This window comes from Carica papaya, chromosome 3, assembly GCF_054855325.1.
Source record: "Carica papaya isolate Zhongbai chromosome 3, ASM5485532v1, whole genome shotgun sequence".
Taxonomy (NCBI): domain Eukaryota; kingdom Viridiplantae; phylum Streptophyta; class Magnoliopsida; order Brassicales; family Caricaceae; genus Carica; species Carica papaya.
Window position 1 is genome coordinate 11946861 of NC_142311.1, and position 19365 is coordinate 11966225.

A 19365-nucleotide genomic window follows, 5' to 3' on the forward strand; every position below is an offset into this window, starting at 1 on the left:
GACAGAGAAGTGGAATATAAACTGGTACGCCAATGAGCTACGCGTCAGTGTCCTTTGTAGGACACTCCAACACACTTATAAATTCAAATCGTAAGAAACGGCTATGAACAAGACCCTTTCGTCATCTTCGAGCTTATTCGCCTCTCCTCAAATTTCAACTCCGTTGACTACGCCTTCAAGATCTTTCAATTTAACAATAACCCAAATATCTATCTTTACACTGCTATGATCGACGGATTTGTGTTGTCTGGTTTTTACACTGATGGGATTCGTTTATACTGTCAAATGATCAATGAATCACTCGTACCAGATGAATATGCGATTACCTCGGTTTTAAAAGCCCGTGGGCGTCAGTTAGCTCTGAAGGAGAGTAGAGAAATTCATGGCCGGGTTTTGAAACTAGGGTTAGGCTCAAATCGATCAATAAGGATGAAACTCTTGGAGGCTTACCGCATGTGCGGAGAGTTCAAAGCTGCACGGAAGTTGTTCGACGAAATGCCTGAGGATGATGTAGTTGCATCAACAGTCATGATAACTTCCTATTGTGAACATGGATTTGTCGAGGAGGCAACTGGTATCTTCAATCGGGTTCGGGTCAAGGATATGGTTTGCTGGACTGAAATGATTGATGGATTGGTTAAGAATGGAGAAACGAACAGGGCATTGAATCTGTTCAGGCGAATGCAAAAAGAAAACGCCAGTTCTAATGAAGTCACTATCGTCTGTGTTTTATCTGCGTGCTCGCATTTGGGTGCTTTGGAGCTTGGACGGTGGATTTATTCGTATATAGGGAAGCATGAGATTGAGCTCAGTCATTTTGTCGGCGGTGCTTTGATCAACATGTTTTCGAGCTGCGGTGATATTGTTGAGGCTCAACGAATCTTTCTGAGAGATGACAAAAAAAGATGTCACTATCTATAACACAATGATCTCAGGGCTTGCAATGAATGGTAAGTGTACTGAAGCTATTGAGGTATTCCAAGACCTGGTGAGGCAAGGACTTAAACCAACAAATATCACTTTTGTGGGTGTATTAAATGCTTGTAGTCATGGAGGTTTGGTGGATTTGGGGTTTGAGATCTTCAATTCTATGGCGAGGGATTATGGTATTGAACCTCAGGTAGAGCACTACGGATGTATGGTTGATCTCTTAGGTCGTGTGGGATGCTTCGAAGAGGCGTATCATTTTATTAGAAACATGAAGATACAACCAGACCATATCATGTTAGGAGCTCTGCTTAGTGCTTGTCAAATCCATGGGAACCTTGAGCTCGGAGAAGTAAATAGCAGAAAAACTGCTCCTTTGTGGGAATGCAGATTCATCAACATATATTCTACTAGCAAATGTCTATGCTTCATCGGGGAAATGGAAAGATGCAGCTCAAGTAAGAGCAAAAATGAGGGAGAGTGGGATCCAGAAAAAACCAGGGTGCAGCTCCATTGAAGTAAATAACCAAATCCATGAGTTTCTTTTGGGAGATCGGAGGCACCCACAAAGAGAAGCTATCTACAGAAAGCTGGAGGAGTTGAACCAGGTACGACAACTTGAAGGATATACACCCGACAATGGAGGTGGTTTTGCATGACATTGAAAATACAGATAAAGAGTGAAGCTTAGCATTATACAACACGAGGCTTGCCATATATTATCATTTGATCTCAATTAAAATAGATACGGAGATAAGGGTTGTGAATAATTTAGTTTGCAGTGACTGTCATTCGGTAATAAAGCTTGTTTTTGAGGATTTCCAGGAGAAGATAATGGTAAGGGATTGGAATAGGTTTCAGAATTTGGAAAGTTGTGTAGATATTGTTGGTAAAATTAAGTCCGTATATATGATGTAAATGTGTAACTAACTAGAGCCCCTTCTTCTCCTTAGCAGAATCACTTCACCGCCTCTCAAAGTTTGATGTACGTAGGTAAGAAGAACTAATTCACCATTTTTCTTGAATCTTTGAATGAGAAGAGATAAATGAATGTTGAAGTTTCTTGAATCTCATTTGGGTCATATATGTACATATATTCTTAAATGAGAATCGAGGATTCTAAAAATCATTTCAATTTTAATATTTACTTGGCTAGTATTCAATTGAACTGCTTGATTACAGAGAAATTATTACATGAATCTAACAATTTAATCGAAATCCATGCAACAAATTTTGTTAGCTTCAGTTGCCTAAGAGCATGTATGTAATTAATAGAGTTCATATGAATTGAAGACAGCAGGGTGTGTGTTCCCTTTTGGATTCCATTTGATTTGTTAAAAGGAGTAGTTGACAAATTTCTTTCTACTTTCTCACACATGTGTATTGTTCAAACTTCTCACCTGAAACCAAAAGCATCTCCCGATCAATTACATTATTTATTATTTGATTGATGAAAGCCTTCGATTACTTGTGTGATGGTTTAATATTGAGTCCTGGTCTGGATCATATATTTTTACTACATTGTGTAATTATATATGCATAATTTAATTAATAAACCATACAAATTTTTAATTCCAAAAATAAAAATAAATAAATTATTTATAAAGTTGAAATTAGTTTTCCTTTTTTCCTTCCTTCTTCGGGGAAAAAAATCTTCTTCTTCTTCTTAGTACGCATGCCAACCTGTACGAGATCCCTTGGGGGATAAATCGATTACTTGTACAGTCAGATGCCAGGTGTTTTCCATTTCTGCTTCAATGGATAAGCCACGTGGCATACATGCAAACGAAAAGACGTAAATGCCCCACTGGAGCCCCCCGAAGCCATTCTCTGGTGGGGGTATTATAGTCATTAATCAATCTTTCTAATTAAGACATTGATTCTCTTGAAACACAAACTCCCTAACATACGTCGTTCGGTTCCTTTTATTTTTATTTTTATTTATTTTCAAGAAAAACCTAAAACCTTTTCCTCGTTAATAAATTATTTAATAATTCATAAAAAGCATGGCATCTCTCTAATGGCATAAAGCAATCAGACCCCACAAGCAATAAAACCCTGCAAGCTACGGTCAGGTTTAGCACATTCTTCCATGGATACCGAGTAAGCTTCTTCTTTTTTCTTCCTTCTTCTCTATTCAGTGGCCTTAAACTAATCTGATAGCTATTTTTCTTTTTCTCTTTTTTTTTTTTTAAGAAAAAAAGTTTCGGTACCAAGTGATTTTCTACCCATCTCCATTGTTCAACTACCTTAACCTCACTCAACTCTGTTTTCCTGGTCTAACCAGATCTGAACCAAAACCTTCTTATTACGTCGAAGACGGCGTCAGAAGGGTTTCTTCCATGTCATCATCTTCCTCCTCAACCACCAGCGTCCACGTTACGGCCCTTGACGGTCTTGTCAACGTCAACTCTCTCTTCACCATCGCCGTCTTCGTAGGTCTGTCCCTCGCCACTCCCGGCCAGAAAAGCCTCGAGGACCGGACCGCCTGCGACGCCGGAGACGACGTTGCTAAGAAAGTCCTTGTCTTCGAGGTTGTCTCCTTCAGCTTCTTCCTCTTCTCCTCCCTCGTTGCTCAGGGCCTCAAGCTCGCCATCAACCTGCTCAACAGCAAGGACGTTGACGAAGCCTTCCGGGCCCATATAAACCTCAAGGTGCTCCGGTTAGGTATGATGGGCTCCGCCGTCGGGTCCGTCATGGGTTGTCTTTTCTTGATGTTGTCGATGGTTGATGTGATTCAGATCCGGTTGGGTTTGCTCTCCTGTGGCAGTAAGTCTGCGGTCCATGCGGTCGCGGCTTTGGTTATCTTGGTTTCCTCTGCTCTCCTGGTTTACATTTCCACTGCTATCTATGCTTTCTTGCATTAATTGAACAAAACAAAAATCACAGCACCGAATTGGTAAATTTTTTTTTTCATAAAGTATTCTGCATTACTCAAATGTAAAATCTGCAGCTTGTTCAAGAAATTGGGTTTGCTCCATTCAGTATCTATAAATAGAAAATGTTTAAATGCGGTTGGAGAACTATAATGATTATCTACTTGGTTATATACAGGTAGAAGACATGCTTAATTTTGTAATTCTGATTGAATGCAATCTGTTTAACTGGCATATAAAAAATATTTTTGGTTTGTTTGTTAACTTATGAAGGTTAGCTTTTAATTTAAGATTTATGGTTAGAATAGCTGGTGGGATAGATTAAAACTAAGGTTTTAGGCCAGTGGATTGGGTCGGATCACGAATTAGAGAAGTGATTTTTAGATCCGACATATTACAAATAATATCAGAGCATATGTTGGAATCTTAGAGCTTGCAGTTACAGCGACTAATTATTGTTCGGGGCATTAATTTGTTGTCGCCATGAGAACATCAAGTATTTGAATGAGCTGCTCTATGCAAGTGCTTAAGTCACCATCATCTATGCAAACACATTAGTGCCTGCCAACGAGATTGAGCAAGGACTAAATCAATCTTGACGTAGAAATTTGTATTTATTTCGTTCATCCCCGAGCTGATTCTTGATATTTATAGGTTCATAAAATGATGAAGTTTATATTCTTAATTATTATTGTTGTTAAACTTGGGGGGTCTTCCAATCAAGCGACGAGGTTTCTTAGAAAATTAGAAATTTGTATTTATTTCGTTCATCCCCGAGCTGATTCTTGATATTTATAGGTTCATAAAATGATGAAGTTATATTCTTAATTATTATTGTTGTTAAACTTCGGGGGTCTTCCAATCAAGGGACGAGGTTCCTTAGAAAAATGAGTAGTTGGGATTCTTTCTTTCCTGTGTTCTTGAAGAGTTATCTTGTATATCATTCTTAAGGTAGCATAAAAAACACCATATGATACAATAACAGGTATTGATCGGTGGATGACATTGTTGCGGTAATAGGGAATTATACCATATAAAAATACAGTAAACCCGATCCTGTCCTCAGGGAAGCAGAATAATTTGGTGATCACTGTCAAATAAAACTGATTGGTTGATATGCTTCCTGGTAAAGAAAGTCGTTGACATTAATTTTCCATTTGCCTTGTTTGAAACTGAGTTTGGATTGATGACTTATTATTATATGATATAATAAACATGCAGGGATAGTATCTAGTGCATGTCCGATGTATTATGAACTAGAGAATTAATATGTTGAGAATTTCTTGTAGGGTTTGTTTGGTTAGGGGGAAATGAAGTACAAGCTGAAGGAATAATGATATTCTGGTCCTAATGTTTTGAACTTTTTCCTTATATAATCTGACTTTTCTATATAATACATTTTATCACGATTAATGATCATTTGTTGCGAGCAGCGAATAGTTCTCATTCCCTTATCCTCCTCTCTGTCTTCTTCATTTTGCCTTCCCCAACAGATCCTTGCAGGAATAGATGGGTAGATTCTGAACTATATTAATGCCTTGTGTTAAATACAAATTGTGGAATAAATTAAATTTCCAAGCTTTCTTGTAGCCATGAATGTCTCAGTCCGTGTCTAATATTGAAAGGGTATGTATACCTTGCAAGGGATGATTTTCTTGTCTTGGCAGCAATCCTAGCCTCCCCCCCCCCACTTGACAAATCCAGCTTTATTATTTCATTTTGTATGACTTTGGATTTGCTCTTTCTTCTTTACCTTAAATACCCATTTTCTCCAGGGGAGGAAAATTATTATACAAAATTTAACTATAAAAGTATTTCATTAATTTACGTGTGTGTATATATATATATATATATAAAAGCAATAACCTTATGATTTTATCAAAGAGGAAAAGAATATTGTCCATGATATATTTAAAAAATTTAAGTATAGATTAATTGGTGGTGATGGTTTCATAAAGAGAACAAAAAGTGTAGGTTAAGTTGACAGCAGCTAACTGTATCACTAAGAATGTTTATGTATACATATATCTGATATTATTTTAATTTATATACTTATCTTTTTTAAAAAAAAAAAATTAATATTAATATATTATGATTTAATGTACAGAATTTTAATTATGTTATAATAATTTACTAATAAATAATTAAAATAATAGAAAATAAAATTAAAATCTATAAACAACTGAAAAATCCAGGTATACATTAATTTCTTTTTTTTCGTTAGTTTTAATATAATTTATAGCCCATAATATAATGATAAGTTTTATTAAAATTAAATATAATATTCTAAAAAAATTAGTCATTACTAAGTATAATATTCTCAAGTGACTCAAATGCTGAAGTGGCAAATTTTGATTTGTTGGATCCTGCGAGACTGCTGCCTCTTGCTCACCGTTGTGTATCTTCTATTGTCCTCACCGTTTGTACCATTTCCAGTTCGTACTGTCCCGTAACAAAACCTCCCGAGAAAAAAAAAAAAAAAAACAAAAAGAAAAAAGAAAACCTTCTTCCTCTTTACTTCGTTTGGTGGATTTGGACCTCGATCGTCAATCAAGTAAGTGTTTTACTTTCTTGAATCTTTCATACTTCTGGAGTTTATAACTAGCTATCCACGAAATTACCAATAAACCGTTGTTCAGCGTTCGATTAGAGTAGTTTGAATTATGACCATATAGTTTTTTTTTTTTTTTGAGCTGTTGGCGTAATGTACGAAATTATCAAGTTGATCATCGTCTTCCATTTGCGTCTGGGTGGATTACAGAATGTTTGGCCTTTTAGCAAAAATTTTGTTCTGCTTCCCCTTTCAATCTTAGCAGAATTTCTGCACTTCTATATTTTCTTTTCACTTCAAAGCAACTTAAGATTTAATTAACTTTATATGTGGCTTAATGGATTTCTTTTTGTTTTTATTGTTTTTTTGTGTACTTGTACAATGAAGTGGATAGGAGATGAATAATAAGTCACGGTTTAGACCTTACCTTATAGATAGGAGATGAATAGTCTGTCAGTTAACTTAATCAGATTTCTAAGAGCAGTAATTTCATGCGTTTTATCTAAAGCATCCTTCATACCATTCCTTACATGGTTGGCATCAGCTTAGACCTTACCTTCGTTTGTTGCATTTTAGGCCTGTTCGAGTGTTGTGGTTCCTTTTTTCATATTGATTGAAAGAGGTTTCCCGTGTTTTATTAAGCAAAAGTTATTGTGAAATGTTTTTTTTTTTCTTACACATTTGAGAGGTAACAACTAATTTCTCATCTATATTATTGGAAATGAACCTTCTTAAAATTTCTGGATGGTGGATGAACACCTTTCTATTGCTAACATGGGGAAATGATGGAGGGTTCAAAAGGAAAAGATCTTGCTGATGAAGAAACTCCATATACGGAGCTGTACCTTGGAATGGAGGTTGAATCTGAGGAGGCTGCTTTGGTTCTTTTCTGATGCATATGCCACTCACTTGGGATTTTTATGCTTGTTCGTGCTCTTCAATGGTCAATCCGTCGTGGGAAGGTTGTGTGACATTGACTTGTGTGTAATAAAGAGGGTTTCTGTAAGTTGAGGCCACCAACAAGTGAAAATAGAAAAAACTTTGAGCAATTATGAGAGAAGGGCTTAAGGCAATGACTGTGGTGAAGAAAGAGAAATCAAGAAAGTGGATAGTCGCAGTACCTGTGAAGGAGCTTAATCATCTGTTGGTACCAATACCAGCCAATGGTTGCCGGAGCATGTTTTCTATCTCAACAATGGTTAGTCCTCGTGCAAAAATGAAGTTTGTGTTGTCTTCCCAGTTCAATGCAAATGCTAATTAGCAGTTTCCTTTTTTTTTTTCCTTTCGTAAGTTCTGCATTTGCTATAGTTGGATAGTTAGCGTTAAATTGATGATATTTTTAGTTACACCAGAATATTCTAGAAGATTATAAAAGATCTAGAATTTTCTATAGAACTATGGAAGATAGTAGAAAATTCTAGAAGTTTAGAGAACAATAGAGAAGAAGGTAGAAGATGATATAGAAAGTAGAATTATATAGAAAATTGTATAAGGATGTAGGAAAAGGAAGAATATTTGGGCTCTTCTTGATATTCTTATATAACAATCGAATACTGCACCTCTAAGCTGATGAAAATTGTGAACCAAATGAAGCTCTATGAAGATAAATCTCTTATCAAAGAATTGTTGAAAATTGTTTTGATCAATTTTCTTGCTAAATTTCATTATAAAGTTGCTACTAGTAAAGGAGTCCAAAGACTGGTGTAGACTTAATGTAAGTAAGCTAGTTAGGCTCCTTACAAACACATGAGCAAAGAATCAGCAAAAGGTGTGGTAGCTTTTCAAGCAAGGCATGAGTTTAAGGATGGGAAGAAAGATTGGAAAAATTCTGCAACCAAAAGGGGAGGGAAAAATCATGGTGGTGAGTTATTCAAAGGAAAAGCAACGAAAGGGAAAAGGTAAGTTTCCTCCTTATGCAATTTGTAAGAAGACTTTTGAAAAAGATTGTTGGTTCCAGTGAAAATTACAATGCAACACATGCAAACAATTTTGATGATTGGAGAAAGGTTGTTGGTCTAAAAACAATAATTAAGCCAATTACACAAAAGCGGGGGAAGAACAAGAAAATTTGTTCTTAGCTTGCCATATCGCAAATGAAGCATATTGCAATAAACTATCACTTCATATGAGAAGTATTCTCATCTTCAATGCCTTTGGTTATGCTGGTTGCTTAAAGAGCAATTGTCTGTATTGTAACAGTGACAGATCTTTTGGCGATCGACCTATTTCATTCCATTCTCAAAATGGCATGGACAACTCATGTGGTGGCTTTCTATTTCTTGTAAGTTGTTGTGCCAGTTACATTTCTGGTACACTACTTAATTGCTGAACTTAAAATTGAAAACGGTGTTTTATCTGTTTGGTTAATGTTGATTTGGAAATTGTTAATGCTAATGTCAAATTCTGCAAATGGTATATCTCATTGGTTTCATGGTTTGTGATGTGACCTAGTGGCTTTCTGGTTTGGCTTTGATTCAAGTAGTTTATTCACAAAACAAATCGGAAAGGCAAGTGTATGAAGAATGTTCATGACATTTTCCACTTCGTATGACATGCGATTGCTGGAAATTTTTATTTTACTTGTTTTGTAGTTGCACAATGCCTACATTGATTTTTGGATATGCTATTGAAGGCTTATCCATGGGCATAAGAGCATTTAGCTTAGGGAGAATTGAGTTTGATAATATCCTTTAGCAGTTTTATTTAAATTTAATTCCAGGTTGTATTTGGAAAAAAGTAAGAAATGAGGGCTTGCTGTTACCTTTGGGGAGTTAAAACACTTTCTACTTCAGCTGTATAGTTGCTGGATTATCTTTCTCTGACTTTTTTTTGAGGAGTTGTAAAGTTAACAGATATCATGTCGTGCTCTTGCTTAGGTTTTTCCTTGGTGGTTCTGTGTTAGGAGACCAGTTTGTTTTAACCTATGTCATGAACAAATGGAAAGCATATCTAATCAAGCACTTGATTCCGGTGAAAGTGTGAAGTCTTTGCAAGTTGAAAGTTATGATGGACATGAGTTTTGTGATGATGAGCTTTCACAAAATAGTAGTTTATGCTTGGGTGCAGTTGGCGAGACAATGAAAGAATCCTTTGAAGACACCTATATTGGACGATGCTGTGGAGCCATACATTGGAATGGAGTTCAGGTCTAGGGATGCTGCTCAGGAGTTTTACATCGCTTATGGCAGGCGAATTGGATTTACTGTCCGCATACACCATAATCGTCGTTCGCGGATAAATAATGTGGTTATTGGGCAGGATTTTGTTTGTTCAAAAGAAGGTTTTCGGGAAAAGAAATACATGTACAGGAAGGACAGGGTTCTTCCTCCACCACCAATCACTCGTGAGGGCTGTCCTGCAATGCTGAGAATAGCTTTAAGGGATGGAGCCAAGTGGGTTGTTACCAAATTTGTAAAGGAACATAATCACACATTAATTTCTCCTGGTGAAGTCCCGTGGCGAGGATCTGCAAAAGATTTGATCAGCGAGGTATATTATGTTTTCCTTTTCAACTGGGCTGATAGGTTAGTTTATGATTTATGAACTAGTTCGTCACCACTATGTTTGCAACTTCATTTAACAATATTTTCTTTGAATTTGGTTTATATGACCATTATAACATTGAAATTGAAGACCAACATATTTGAAGTCAGTTGTGCTTTTGGATGAAACATTCCTCATGAGCAGCATAAAAAAGTAAAAAAAAGAAACGGCTTCAAGAGCTGGAGCCAGTCAAACCTAGTTGTCGTTGTTTTAAAATGTTCATTCTAGCTTAGTTGTAGACGTCTTGGATTTTCTGGAAGAGTGGAGTCAGTTGGCGGACCACATGATGATACATGCTATTAAGGAGCAGAAGTATGTCATTGAAATATTAAAAATAGCCGAAAGGATCTCAGTGCTCAATATATTGTTTATGACCTTCAGGTTATGCTCAAGCATAAAAACAGCTGAAATTGAACTTCCATTCCTCATCTAGGATTTCAGTTTTTGTCATAACTTCATGCTCCTACATCACATCCTATAGTAAACTTTCTATTCGACAGGATGGGAAGGATCGGAGAATACGAGAACTGACCAATGAACTTCACAGTGAGAGACAAAGATGTAAACGCCGTTGTGCAGTGTATCAAGGACAGCTGCGTGCAGTGTTGAAGTTTGTGGGGGAACATACGGATCAGTTGTCAATAAGAGTCAATGACATAGTCAAGAATGTGAAGGAGCTCGAGGATGATCGGTTAGAAAACTCAGATTACTGATATGTTTGGTGTCAAAATGTTTTTGCCAGACGCAGACATGTTCTGCGAACAGTTTGTACATTTTTTTTTATCGTTATTTGATTTTTTTTTTGTTACTATTTTGACTATTATTTACTATTGGTTTCACAGTAAATAGTATAGTAACAATGGATGGTGAACATAGTAATAGTTAGTCAATTAGAAATTATAGATGGGAAATTTATACTTGTCATCTGTAAATAAGTAGATGTATTATAGAAAAATTGCTTATTTAAACTACCTGCTAACTTGGTAATGAATGGTTGGTACTTTAGTAAAATTTTCTTCTGTTGACCAGAAAAATAAAAGTATATATACATATATATTAAGCTAGATAGCTCAAAAAAAGAAAAAGAAAAAGAAAATGAAGAAAGGTGGGAGCAATTTTGTTTTGTATACGATACAAAAGCAGTTTGATGATAGGGGAATAAATCAAAGCATAAATGTGCAAGAAAGCTGAGATGACCAATCTTGTTCTAATTACTTATAAGAAGATAAATCCGAAATTAACTTATGAATTTTAGTTTACTGGTGCAATATTTCTTTTCTACTTCTTCTCGTTTGATCTCAAATCAAGTAATAATTATAAAAATTAAGATTTTGGGTTTATTCCATATTTGATGTTGCTGCCAACATTACTACTCTGGCCTTCTTTTTTTTTTTAAGTACTTTTCCCCCTCTATATATATGTGTGTGTGTGTGTGTTTCTCCATGTCAGGCCTCTCTACCTTGCCCAAATCAAGCAATCTATAAAACTCACAAGAAGAAGCAAGCAAGCAGCACTCATGTCCGACGGGTCTCTCTCTCTCTCTCTCTCTCTCTCTCTCTCTCTCTCCATTTCCATATATACTTGCATTATATACGCACACGCATATATAAGACAAAACATATTAATGACTGGCTTGTGTATATATGCATGTTTTCTGTTCTAATCAATTTTTTCTGTTATTCGATATTTTATAGCTTTAATATATATATGTATAATTAAATCATAAACGTTTGTTAATTTCTACATTTTTCCCTATCTTATATTGAAAATTAAATTAATCTAAATTATATTAAGATTAACATACAAGTTTACATATCAACCTTAACCTTAACCTTCATCTCTTCTTTGATTCTTTACAAAGATCACAACCAGTCGATGAAGCAAATCAAGAGCCGCAACAATTGGAAAAAAGAAATCAGCTGACGCGAGGACTCGAAATCTACCGGAACGCACTAGACGACATCGTCAACGCCAATGGACTCTTCACCATAGCCGTCTTCGTCGGTCTATCTTTAGCTCAACCTGGTCAACGCAGTCTCGAGGAACGTCACGAATGTGACGCAGACATGACACTGGGAAAACAACTAGTGGTGTCGGAAGTAATTGCCTTCGCCTGTTACCTGCTTTCGAGCTTAGTAGCTAAGGCTCTCAAGATCCATCTCAGCGTCTGCACCCCCGAGCAGTACGAGCAGTTTAAGTACAAGGTTATCAGGGGAAGCCTGCTGGTTCTGTCCGTCTGGAGCTCCATCTTCGGCTGCATCTTCTTGACCATCTCCATGGTTCATGTCATTCAGATTCGGGTTGGGAAGTTGTCTTGCGGCAGCGTCTATACGCTTCGATCTGCTGGAACGCTGATCGCGCTTGTCGCTCTGGCTCTGTTTATTTACATCACCTTCACCATGCATGCCGTTTATGTTTCCATGAATGGTCGAACTTGATGATCCTGAAAGGTTTTTCCACTCCGGCGGCGGCTTATGGTGACGGAGGAGACTGAGTTTTCGACGGGTTGCTATTCATGCAGATTAAAAATATTGGTTTACGTAACTTGCTTGGGGTGGCTAGTGCTATTTGTTGTCGAGATATAGAAGGATAAAAAATAAGAAACCCAAGTATGGTGATTTGTTGTGTAATTTTAAATTAATTTCTTTCTGGTGTGTTATTATTTGTTATTGTGTATCTCAATAAATAAATAAAATTTAATTATTATTCTTTTGGAAAGAAGTATAATGTGCAAGTCCGATTGTTACAAGCTTGAATATTCTTCTAACTAAGCTAACTTATTAGTTAACAAATATATATATATATATATATATTTTATTTAAAATACTAAGCGTTATAAAAATAACATTTAATTTAATTATTATAATTTCATTAATATACTAATAAATTAAGTGATAAAATTTATTAATTTAAAAATTATGAATTAATTAATTTATGTTATAATACATTCACAAAATAATAATTTTTATATTTTTAAATTTTAAACTATTAATTTTTCATGTAGAATGCAAAAAAAATTTAAAAAAAAAAATTGTTGATTTTGTAATTTATAATATTCTTATTAATTACTTTCAATGTCAGACCACAAGAATATTATATTGATCCACACACACACGCAAATATGTAGCTTTCTTTTCATATATGTCTCCTGGTTCCTTTTTTTTATATATATATTTTTTTTTTCAGAAAACGAAGTAGAAAAATTAACTAATAATTAATATTTGTTTGGGGTAACAAAGAAATATATAAAGATAATGAAATATATATGACCAGCTTCAATATATTATAAGAATATTAACTAACAGAAAGGCAAAAGAGATGCCTTCTAATGATGCATGCATGGATCCAATTTTTAATAATTTAAAACAATTTTCTTTTTCTTTTTGAGATGGAGTGGAATATAAAATTGGAATTTGGATCTTCAAACAATTGATTATATGTATATGTTCTTTAATTTTCTTTTGTTCATAAGAAGCACATTAGTAATCGTCTGTCTTCATTTTCCACTTTTTCTTTTTACCATTCAATTGCTTGGAATCAAAGCCATGCATATCGATACAGTCTCCACTACGTATGTATTTAACCTCCATGATCGTATTCGATTCATCGCCATCGCACATCCAAATTAGCAGCTACCTCAAAAAATCATCAGCCATGGGAGAGTATGCACGCACATGCTTTTTTGTTCTTGATCACGTACAAACTTCAATTTATATTTAATTCAATTCCCAATTACTTTCTTGATTTGTCTTCTCCAGATCCGCAGGAAAAGCTAAGAATACTCTGCAAAGGGCAATAGAAACCTACAAGCTCGCCTTGGAGGACCTGGTGAAAGTAAATTCCCTTTTCACCATTGCAGTGTTCGTGGGGCTGTCTCTGGCAGATCGTGGGCAGCGGGGCCTGGAGAACCGCGCGGAGTGCTCGGCAGACATAGCCATGAGGAAGAGGTTGGTGGTGACGGAGGTGGTGTCATTCGGGTTCTACCTCTTGTCGAGTCTGACAGCTAAGGCCCTGAAGATCCATGTCAGTACTTACAGGGACAAGTTTCAAGCCAAAAAAATAAGTTACCAGGTTATACGAGGGAGCTTGCTGGTGCTGGCGCTATGGAGCTCGGTTCTTGGTTGTATCTTCTTGACGATTTCCATGGTTGATGTGATTCAGATCAAGGTGGGAAAAGTGTCTTGTGGAAGTGGCTACAGTGTACACTCTGTGCAGTCGCTGGTAGCCATTGTCTCTATCGCTTTGGTTATTTTCTTCTTCTTCACTATGCATTCTATCTACTACATTTCCACTGTCAGTTTTGATTAGGAATTACTCATATAATTTCCTGAACTTTTAGATATATGCATCTCACGGGATAAATTGTACACTTCTTTTCAGCTTCGTTGATAAATTTTTACGTCATTTGGTGCGTGTATATCTATATAAATATCTACATAGACACCCACATATATTTTATTCGGGATGTATGCTGGACTGGAATTTATCTAAATCAATTCCTTCCTCCTTCAGTCCCGAATTCTCAATCACCTCAGCTACAGCAAAAATTTTAATGAAATGTTTTATAGGTACAGGCTGATTCAGCTAAAACCTACAAAATGCAAAACAAAAAATAACCCCAATCCCAACAACTCATCTCATTAACAAATCTATTGAAGAAAAAAAGAAGTGGGTGAAGACTAGAAGTAGAATTCAGTTCGTATGGCAAAAAATATATGCTGATAGAGATTGTATACACTAAAAGATATGAAACTGCAAAGTAATCCCTACTTGCTGTGTGGATTTGCTACCCGCTTTGACTCTATTTCTCTCACGCTTTGTACAATGTCATCAATGTTCCTTGTAAGGTGATCGGAGTGCTCCTCCATATCTCTCAATATCGAATCAAGCTGTTCTTGGTATGCAGCACATCGCTTCCGCTCTCGTTGCAATTCTGCTGTTAATTCTCTTATCTTTATATCTTTCTCATCCTGGAAAATTCCCACAACCAAAATATATGAATAACAAATCATTCTTAACTGGAAAGTTCATTAATAGAAGGGATCAAAATACTCAATCTTTTCTAATAATAAAAGACAATGAATCCACTCATGCAACTCTTCCCAGATAAATTTTATATCCTATTTGGCAAAAAGATGTCCAAAGTCACTAAATCAATTTGTACTTGCTCCACAATCCAGAAACAAAAATGATATTAGATGGTTAGAAATCAAAACAATACTGATTAGCCATTCAAGAGAAAAATAAAGAAAACTGAATGTCCATCTTTATTGTTCATGTTCAGGGGAGCTGAATGATTGAATACTCAGTAAAAAGTTAGTTGATGGATGATAACAATAATACTATGAAATAATTTAGACAAGAAAACAAAGCTTCATTGATTTCTTAACCAGCATTTTACATCTCTACAACTACACATGTAAATTAGGAAAATGTACAAATTGAATTGACACCTTATCATCCCGTCAAGTGCCTACTTTAAATTAGCAGGCTGCTTTTTTTTTAATCACCAGGCACATGATTTTCTTTTTCCGAGGACTACGCCAAGGGGAAATTGTAAGTCAATAAACAAGGGTACTAATCTCTTTGGATTGACAGATCATGCAAGAGAAAGGGAGACAGAGAAAGGCAAACCGGGAAGAATGACATGGTATCAATATTTAATCCTTGGAACAGATATGTAATAAGTTTACATACTTGTATGCAGCTAACTTTGTCCAACTGTAGTATCTTTGTTCTAGTGCTAAGGTCTTATTTTCTCAATGATTAGTCATAGTATTTTGTGTCTCCAAGTCTATAATTTGATAGCAAAAACCTATTAGTTTTACAGTCGAACTCTTTATTCTTGTATCTTCTTAAAGCATTTCTTAACCAAGTAATGGAACCAAAATCGTTGTTTATAATGTCCTAAACAACCTAAACTTACTTCTGTCTTTGGAATCTAATATGTATCAAATTTGCAGACCTGCAACATGGCTTATCCATTGTTGCCATTAAGAAACTTCATCATAATCAATCAATTACCGGGCCAGAATCCTCCTGTCACCATTAAAGGTTCATCTTTGTGCAGACTAGTAAAAGAAGTTTGGTGATCACATGATTCAATGGAACTTCATGACAAAGGTAAATGTTTCATGTTTTCCACTCATATTATTTGCAAGTCCAAAATAACTCCCTTACAAGCCTAACATTTTTATTCTACGTCCTGTCAAAAAAAAAAGAAGAGAGAAAATTTTTCTGAAGCTCATAACATGAAGTATATAGGACTTTGTTTCTCTTTTTCAGAGTGAAACATATACAAATTTATCGTTTATTCATGATTCTTTCAGATTATTAAACTAGTACTAATAAGTCACAGATCCAAAGATCATAGCATGAAAAGTTCAGACAATTTCCCTGGGCACCATAATGAAGTTGATACCAAAAGTTAACAATATTAAGCAGAACAACTAAAGATTTTATTTTTAATTTGTTTAGAAGATATTTTAATAATTTTCAAAAGAAATTAACCAATTGCTAAAAATAACTTAAACCTACTTTCAATCTCAAAACAACATCATTCTGCTCCATTTCTTTTGGGAAGCATATTCATATTTAACCAAAAATCAATATCAAGTGACAAATCATTAGCAAACACTACCTCATATATTTCATTTCACAGAAAAACGAAGATATCATTCACAAGAACCGAAGAGGTGCCTGCCATCCACAAGGAGCACTGAGAAGAAGGAATCAATTAAAATGTCTATGAGGTGTCTTAAATCCTCTCCATCAAAGAGAGAATGACTCTTAAACAATTTCTATGGCTTGGAATCAAAAGATCTCTAAACAAATAGGTAGGAAAAAAAATACTCTTAAAAGCTCTTCTATTTCTTTTCCTCTAGATATCCCGAAATATGTCACTGGGACGAATCGAACAGTCATTTAGTTCCTTCAGTTGATCTCCAAACAGAACACATATTGGCCATACTGATCTCTGAACCATATTTTATTCTCAGCTTCAGTGTCAACATTTCCCTAAAGCACCTCTCTTCTTTTTCTAGTTATCTAACACCTTAGATACATAATGCCTTATATTATTTCATTTCTAGTTTTCAACCTTCCCTCGATTGTCTTAGTGCCCTCAATGGATTGCAAATGACCTTAAGATGACAACATTTTCCCATTTTACTTCACCATAAAAGTGAAGCTCAAAGATCTTTGGCACCCAAATTTGAAGCCTAGCTTCTACTTGTGATCCCATTACTGCAAATATGTGTAGAAATGACTGAGAAGATATCAGTGCTCTCTAATGCTAATTTGAAGATCCTTGCTTCCGCAAAGCTATTTCACTATTATCCATCATATACAGCAAATTTAACCTCAAGATTTTGTTTCCTAGAAAATTTTCTTATATTAGTGGAAAAAAAAAGACCTTTTCATTAAAAAAAGAAAAGAAAAGAAGACCATCTGTTATTAGTAGTAAATCAAATCCATCCATGCTACCCTCAGGACATTTTGCCTTTATCTTTATCCATTAATAATAGATATAGGAGCACAGGGATCTCAAATTGGCCACTAAGTAAAGAAACATAAATTGATTAGCATAATACTCAAATTACCTAATGCTAACATCAATCACCACATACGACACTAACTCTGAATTGAATAAGCCAACATGGCGACTGCTAAAGTTCATCATCTAAAGTTCATCCAGCCACCACAAATGCAAATCTTATAAGAAGAAAACAAGATACATTGCCACTTCGTACTTGGATTGAACTGGGAAGATAATAAATATTCATTTTTGCATGAAGACTAACCGGTGTTTGAGATAAGACAATACTCCGACGACCATTGGCTGGTATAGGTACCAACTGATGATTATGCTCCTTTACAAATCTCGTGACTACCCACTTTCCAGATTTATCTTTCTTCACCACGATCATTGCCTTACACCCTTCTCTCGTTATGGCTCGAGGCTTTCTATTTTCACTTCTCCGTGGTCTCAACTTACGGAAACCCTCTTTGTTGCACACAAGTCGACGCCAAACAACCTTTCCATCACGCATTGACCTTCTAAAAGCATCAACACGCATAATAAATCCCAACCGTGTGGCATATGCATCATAAAAAACCTTAGCAGCCTCTTCAGATTCAAACTCCATTCCTTGGTATGGTTCCATATCTGAACACTCTTCATTGGCCAGACCTTTCCCATTTGAACTCTCTATCATTTCCCCATCTTCAGCCATAGAAGGGCGTTCATCCACTGCGACAAATATCCAGAAATCTTAAGAAGATTCATTTCCAATTATACAGAGAAAAAATTAGTTCTCATTTTTGAAATGTGTAAACGATGAAGCAATTTCACCGTAACTGTTCATTATGAAACGTGGGAAACCTCTTTCAATTAATATGAAAAATGGAACCAAAAGATGCAAACAGGCCCAAAATGGAAGAAATGAAAGTAGGCTCTACGTTGTTCCAAACATATAGGCTACAATGTGAAGGATACTTTAGATAAAACGCAGTAAATTACTGTTCTTAGAAATCCAACTAAGCAAACTGACACAATACACCTCCTATCTAAAAAGCTAACCCATGAGGATCAGAACCGTGAGGATCGCATTCATTTTACGGTTATGCAAATAAAACAGGGGAAAAAACCGTCAAGCTCCGTATGAAAGAAAAAAAAAACAAGAGTCCAGAAATTCTTGTAAGGATGAAAGGGTTCAGAGGAGAGGAAGCAAAACACAAAACTTGTAAAAAGAAAAAAACGTTCTGTAACCAACAGCTGCAAATCGAAGACGATAACCAATTTGATGCTTTCGTACATTAAGCTAACAGCTCAGAAGATTGTATGAACCATAATTCAAATTTCTATGCTTAAAAAACTCCACAACGTTTACTGAGAGTTTCTGATGACTAGTTTAAACTCCAAAAGAAAAAAAAAATGAAAGCTTCAAGAAGGTTAATCACTCACTTAATTGACGATCCAAATCCAAATCCAACATGCTGAGTAGAGATGGAGAGGGTTTAGCTTATGTATCTATGCATTTATTGTTTATCTGAGCGGAGATTTTTATAGTAAAGAGTGCGCGAACCTGCAAATGGTACGAACGCCGAGGACGATAGAGAGCTTCGACGGTGAGAAACATCAGCACCTATACCTTCACAGCCAACCAATCAAAATTTGCCACTTCAGAATCTGCTTTGTAGCGATTAACTAAAATTATTCTATGTTAAAAGCTAAAAATCATATTAAAATTAACGAAAAAGAAATTTATGGCTCTCCAAAATTTTTGAAATTTTACTAAAATATTACATAAAAATTTTGATATCAGATAGGTATAAATTAATTGAAAAATTAAAAACAAGATAATATTATTAATTACGTGTTGATTATTGATTTTAAACATTCTTAATTTTTAGTAAAGTTATATAAGGGACAAATACAAAAATTTTATATTATTTTAATTATTTATT

The 19365-nt window shown here is 35.4% G+C and overlaps 5 protein-coding genes across 13 annotated transcripts; 4 read left to right on the forward strand and 1 right to left on the reverse strand.

Annotated features, from left to right (window-relative positions):
- Positions 1–84: 84 nt before the first annotated feature.
- On the forward strand, positions 85–1995 carry LOC110821647 (putative pentatricopeptide repeat-containing protein At5g59200, chloroplastic; the record flags this gene model as incomplete). The annotated part of the gene is given in 3 exon segments (XM_022051566.2): positions 85–888; positions 890–1282; positions 1284–1995. Coding segments are annotated over 3 exon segments (1500 nt in total), but the record flags the coding sequence as incomplete, so codon positions are not given.
- An 875-nt stretch (positions 1996–2870) lies between these two features.
- On the forward strand, positions 2871–3956 carry LOC110821870 (uncharacterized). Of its 2 annotated transcripts, none has more exons than XM_022051844.2 (2): positions 2871–3030; positions 3215–3956. In XM_022051844.2, the coding sequence occupies exons 1-2, from the start codon at positions 3020–3022 to the stop codon at positions 3792–3794; spliced, it is 591 nt and encodes a 196-aa protein (XP_021907536.1). In that variant the 5' UTR covers positions 2871–3019; the 3' UTR covers positions 3795–3956. The 2 variants fall into 2 exon arrangements, with proteins under 2 accessions (XP_021907536.1, XP_088071936.1); XM_088215810.1 differs by having other exon boundaries at positions 2880–3030; positions 3124–3956.
- A 146-nt stretch (positions 3957–4102) lies between these two features.
- LOC110821649 (protein FAR1-RELATED SEQUENCE 5-like) lies at positions 4103–12618 on the forward strand. 7 transcript variants are annotated; one of them, XM_088215812.1, is made up of 4 exons: positions 7613–8252; positions 8554–8635; positions 9231–9843; positions 10398–10865. In XM_088215812.1, the coding sequence occupies exons 3-4, from the start codon at positions 9490–9492 to the stop codon at positions 10608–10610; spliced, it is 567 nt and encodes a 188-aa protein (XP_088071938.1). In that variant the 5' UTR covers positions 7613–8252; positions 8554–8635; positions 9231–9489; the 3' UTR covers positions 10611–10865. The 7 variants fall into 7 exon arrangements, with proteins under 7 accessions (XP_021907408.1, XP_088071941.1, XP_088071942.1 ...); XM_088215814.1 differs by having other exon boundaries at positions 9421–9843; XM_022051716.2 differs by lacking the exons at positions 7613–8252; positions 8554–8635; positions 9231–9843; positions 10398–10865 and adding exons at positions 4103–6357; positions 11347–11424; positions 11759–12618.
- Positions 12619–13360: 742 nt separating this feature from the next.
- LOC110821567 (uncharacterized) lies at positions 13361–14301 on the forward strand. Its single transcript, XM_022051434.2, has 2 exons — positions 13361–13559; positions 13656–14301. Exons 1-2 carry the CDS (start codon positions 13471–13473, stop codon positions 14203–14205), a joined length of 639 nt encoding a protein of 212 aa, XP_021907126.1. The 5' UTR covers positions 13361–13470; the 3' UTR covers positions 14206–14301.
- Positions 14302–14369: 68 nt separating this feature from the next.
- LOC110821565 (Far-red impaired responsive (FAR1) family protein) lies at positions 14370–19083 on the reverse strand. 2 transcript variants are annotated; one of them, XM_022051433.2, is made up of 3 exons: positions 18984–19083; positions 17700–18148; positions 14370–14867 (listed from the first exon to the last, which is right to left on the reverse strand). In XM_022051433.2, exons 2-3 carry the CDS (start codon positions 18129–18131, stop codon positions 14664–14666), a joined length of 636 nt encoding a protein of 211 aa, XP_021907125.1. In that variant the 5' UTR covers positions 18132–18148; positions 18984–19083; the 3' UTR covers positions 14370–14663. The 2 variants fall into 2 exon arrangements, with proteins under 2 accessions (XP_021907125.1, XP_021907124.1); XM_022051432.2 differs by having other exon boundaries at positions 14511–14867; positions 18863–19022.
- Positions 19084–19365: the final 282 nt, after the last annotated feature.

Bases quoted from the DNA above. Each gene is read 5' to 3' on its own strand.
- LOC110821567 (XM_022051434.2), top strand. From the start codon at position 13,471: ATGTATTTAACCTCCATGATCGTATTCGATTCATCGCCATCGCACATC. The intron at 13,560-13,655 runs GTATGCACGCAC...TGTCTTCTCCAG, and splicing joins AAATCATCAGCCATGGGAGA to ATCCGCAGGAAAAGCTAAGA.
- LOC110821565 (XM_022051432.2), bottom strand. From the start codon at position 18,893: ATGTTGGATTTGGATTTGGATCGTCAATTAA. The intron at 18,149-18,862 runs GTGAGTGATTAA...TATTTGTCGCAG, and splicing joins GGATTTGGATCGTCAATTAA to TGGATGAACGCCCTTCTATG. The intron at 14,868-17,699 runs GTTAGTCTTCAT...GGAATTTTCCAG, and splicing joins TTGTCTTATCTCAAACACCG to GATGAGAAAGATATAAAGAT.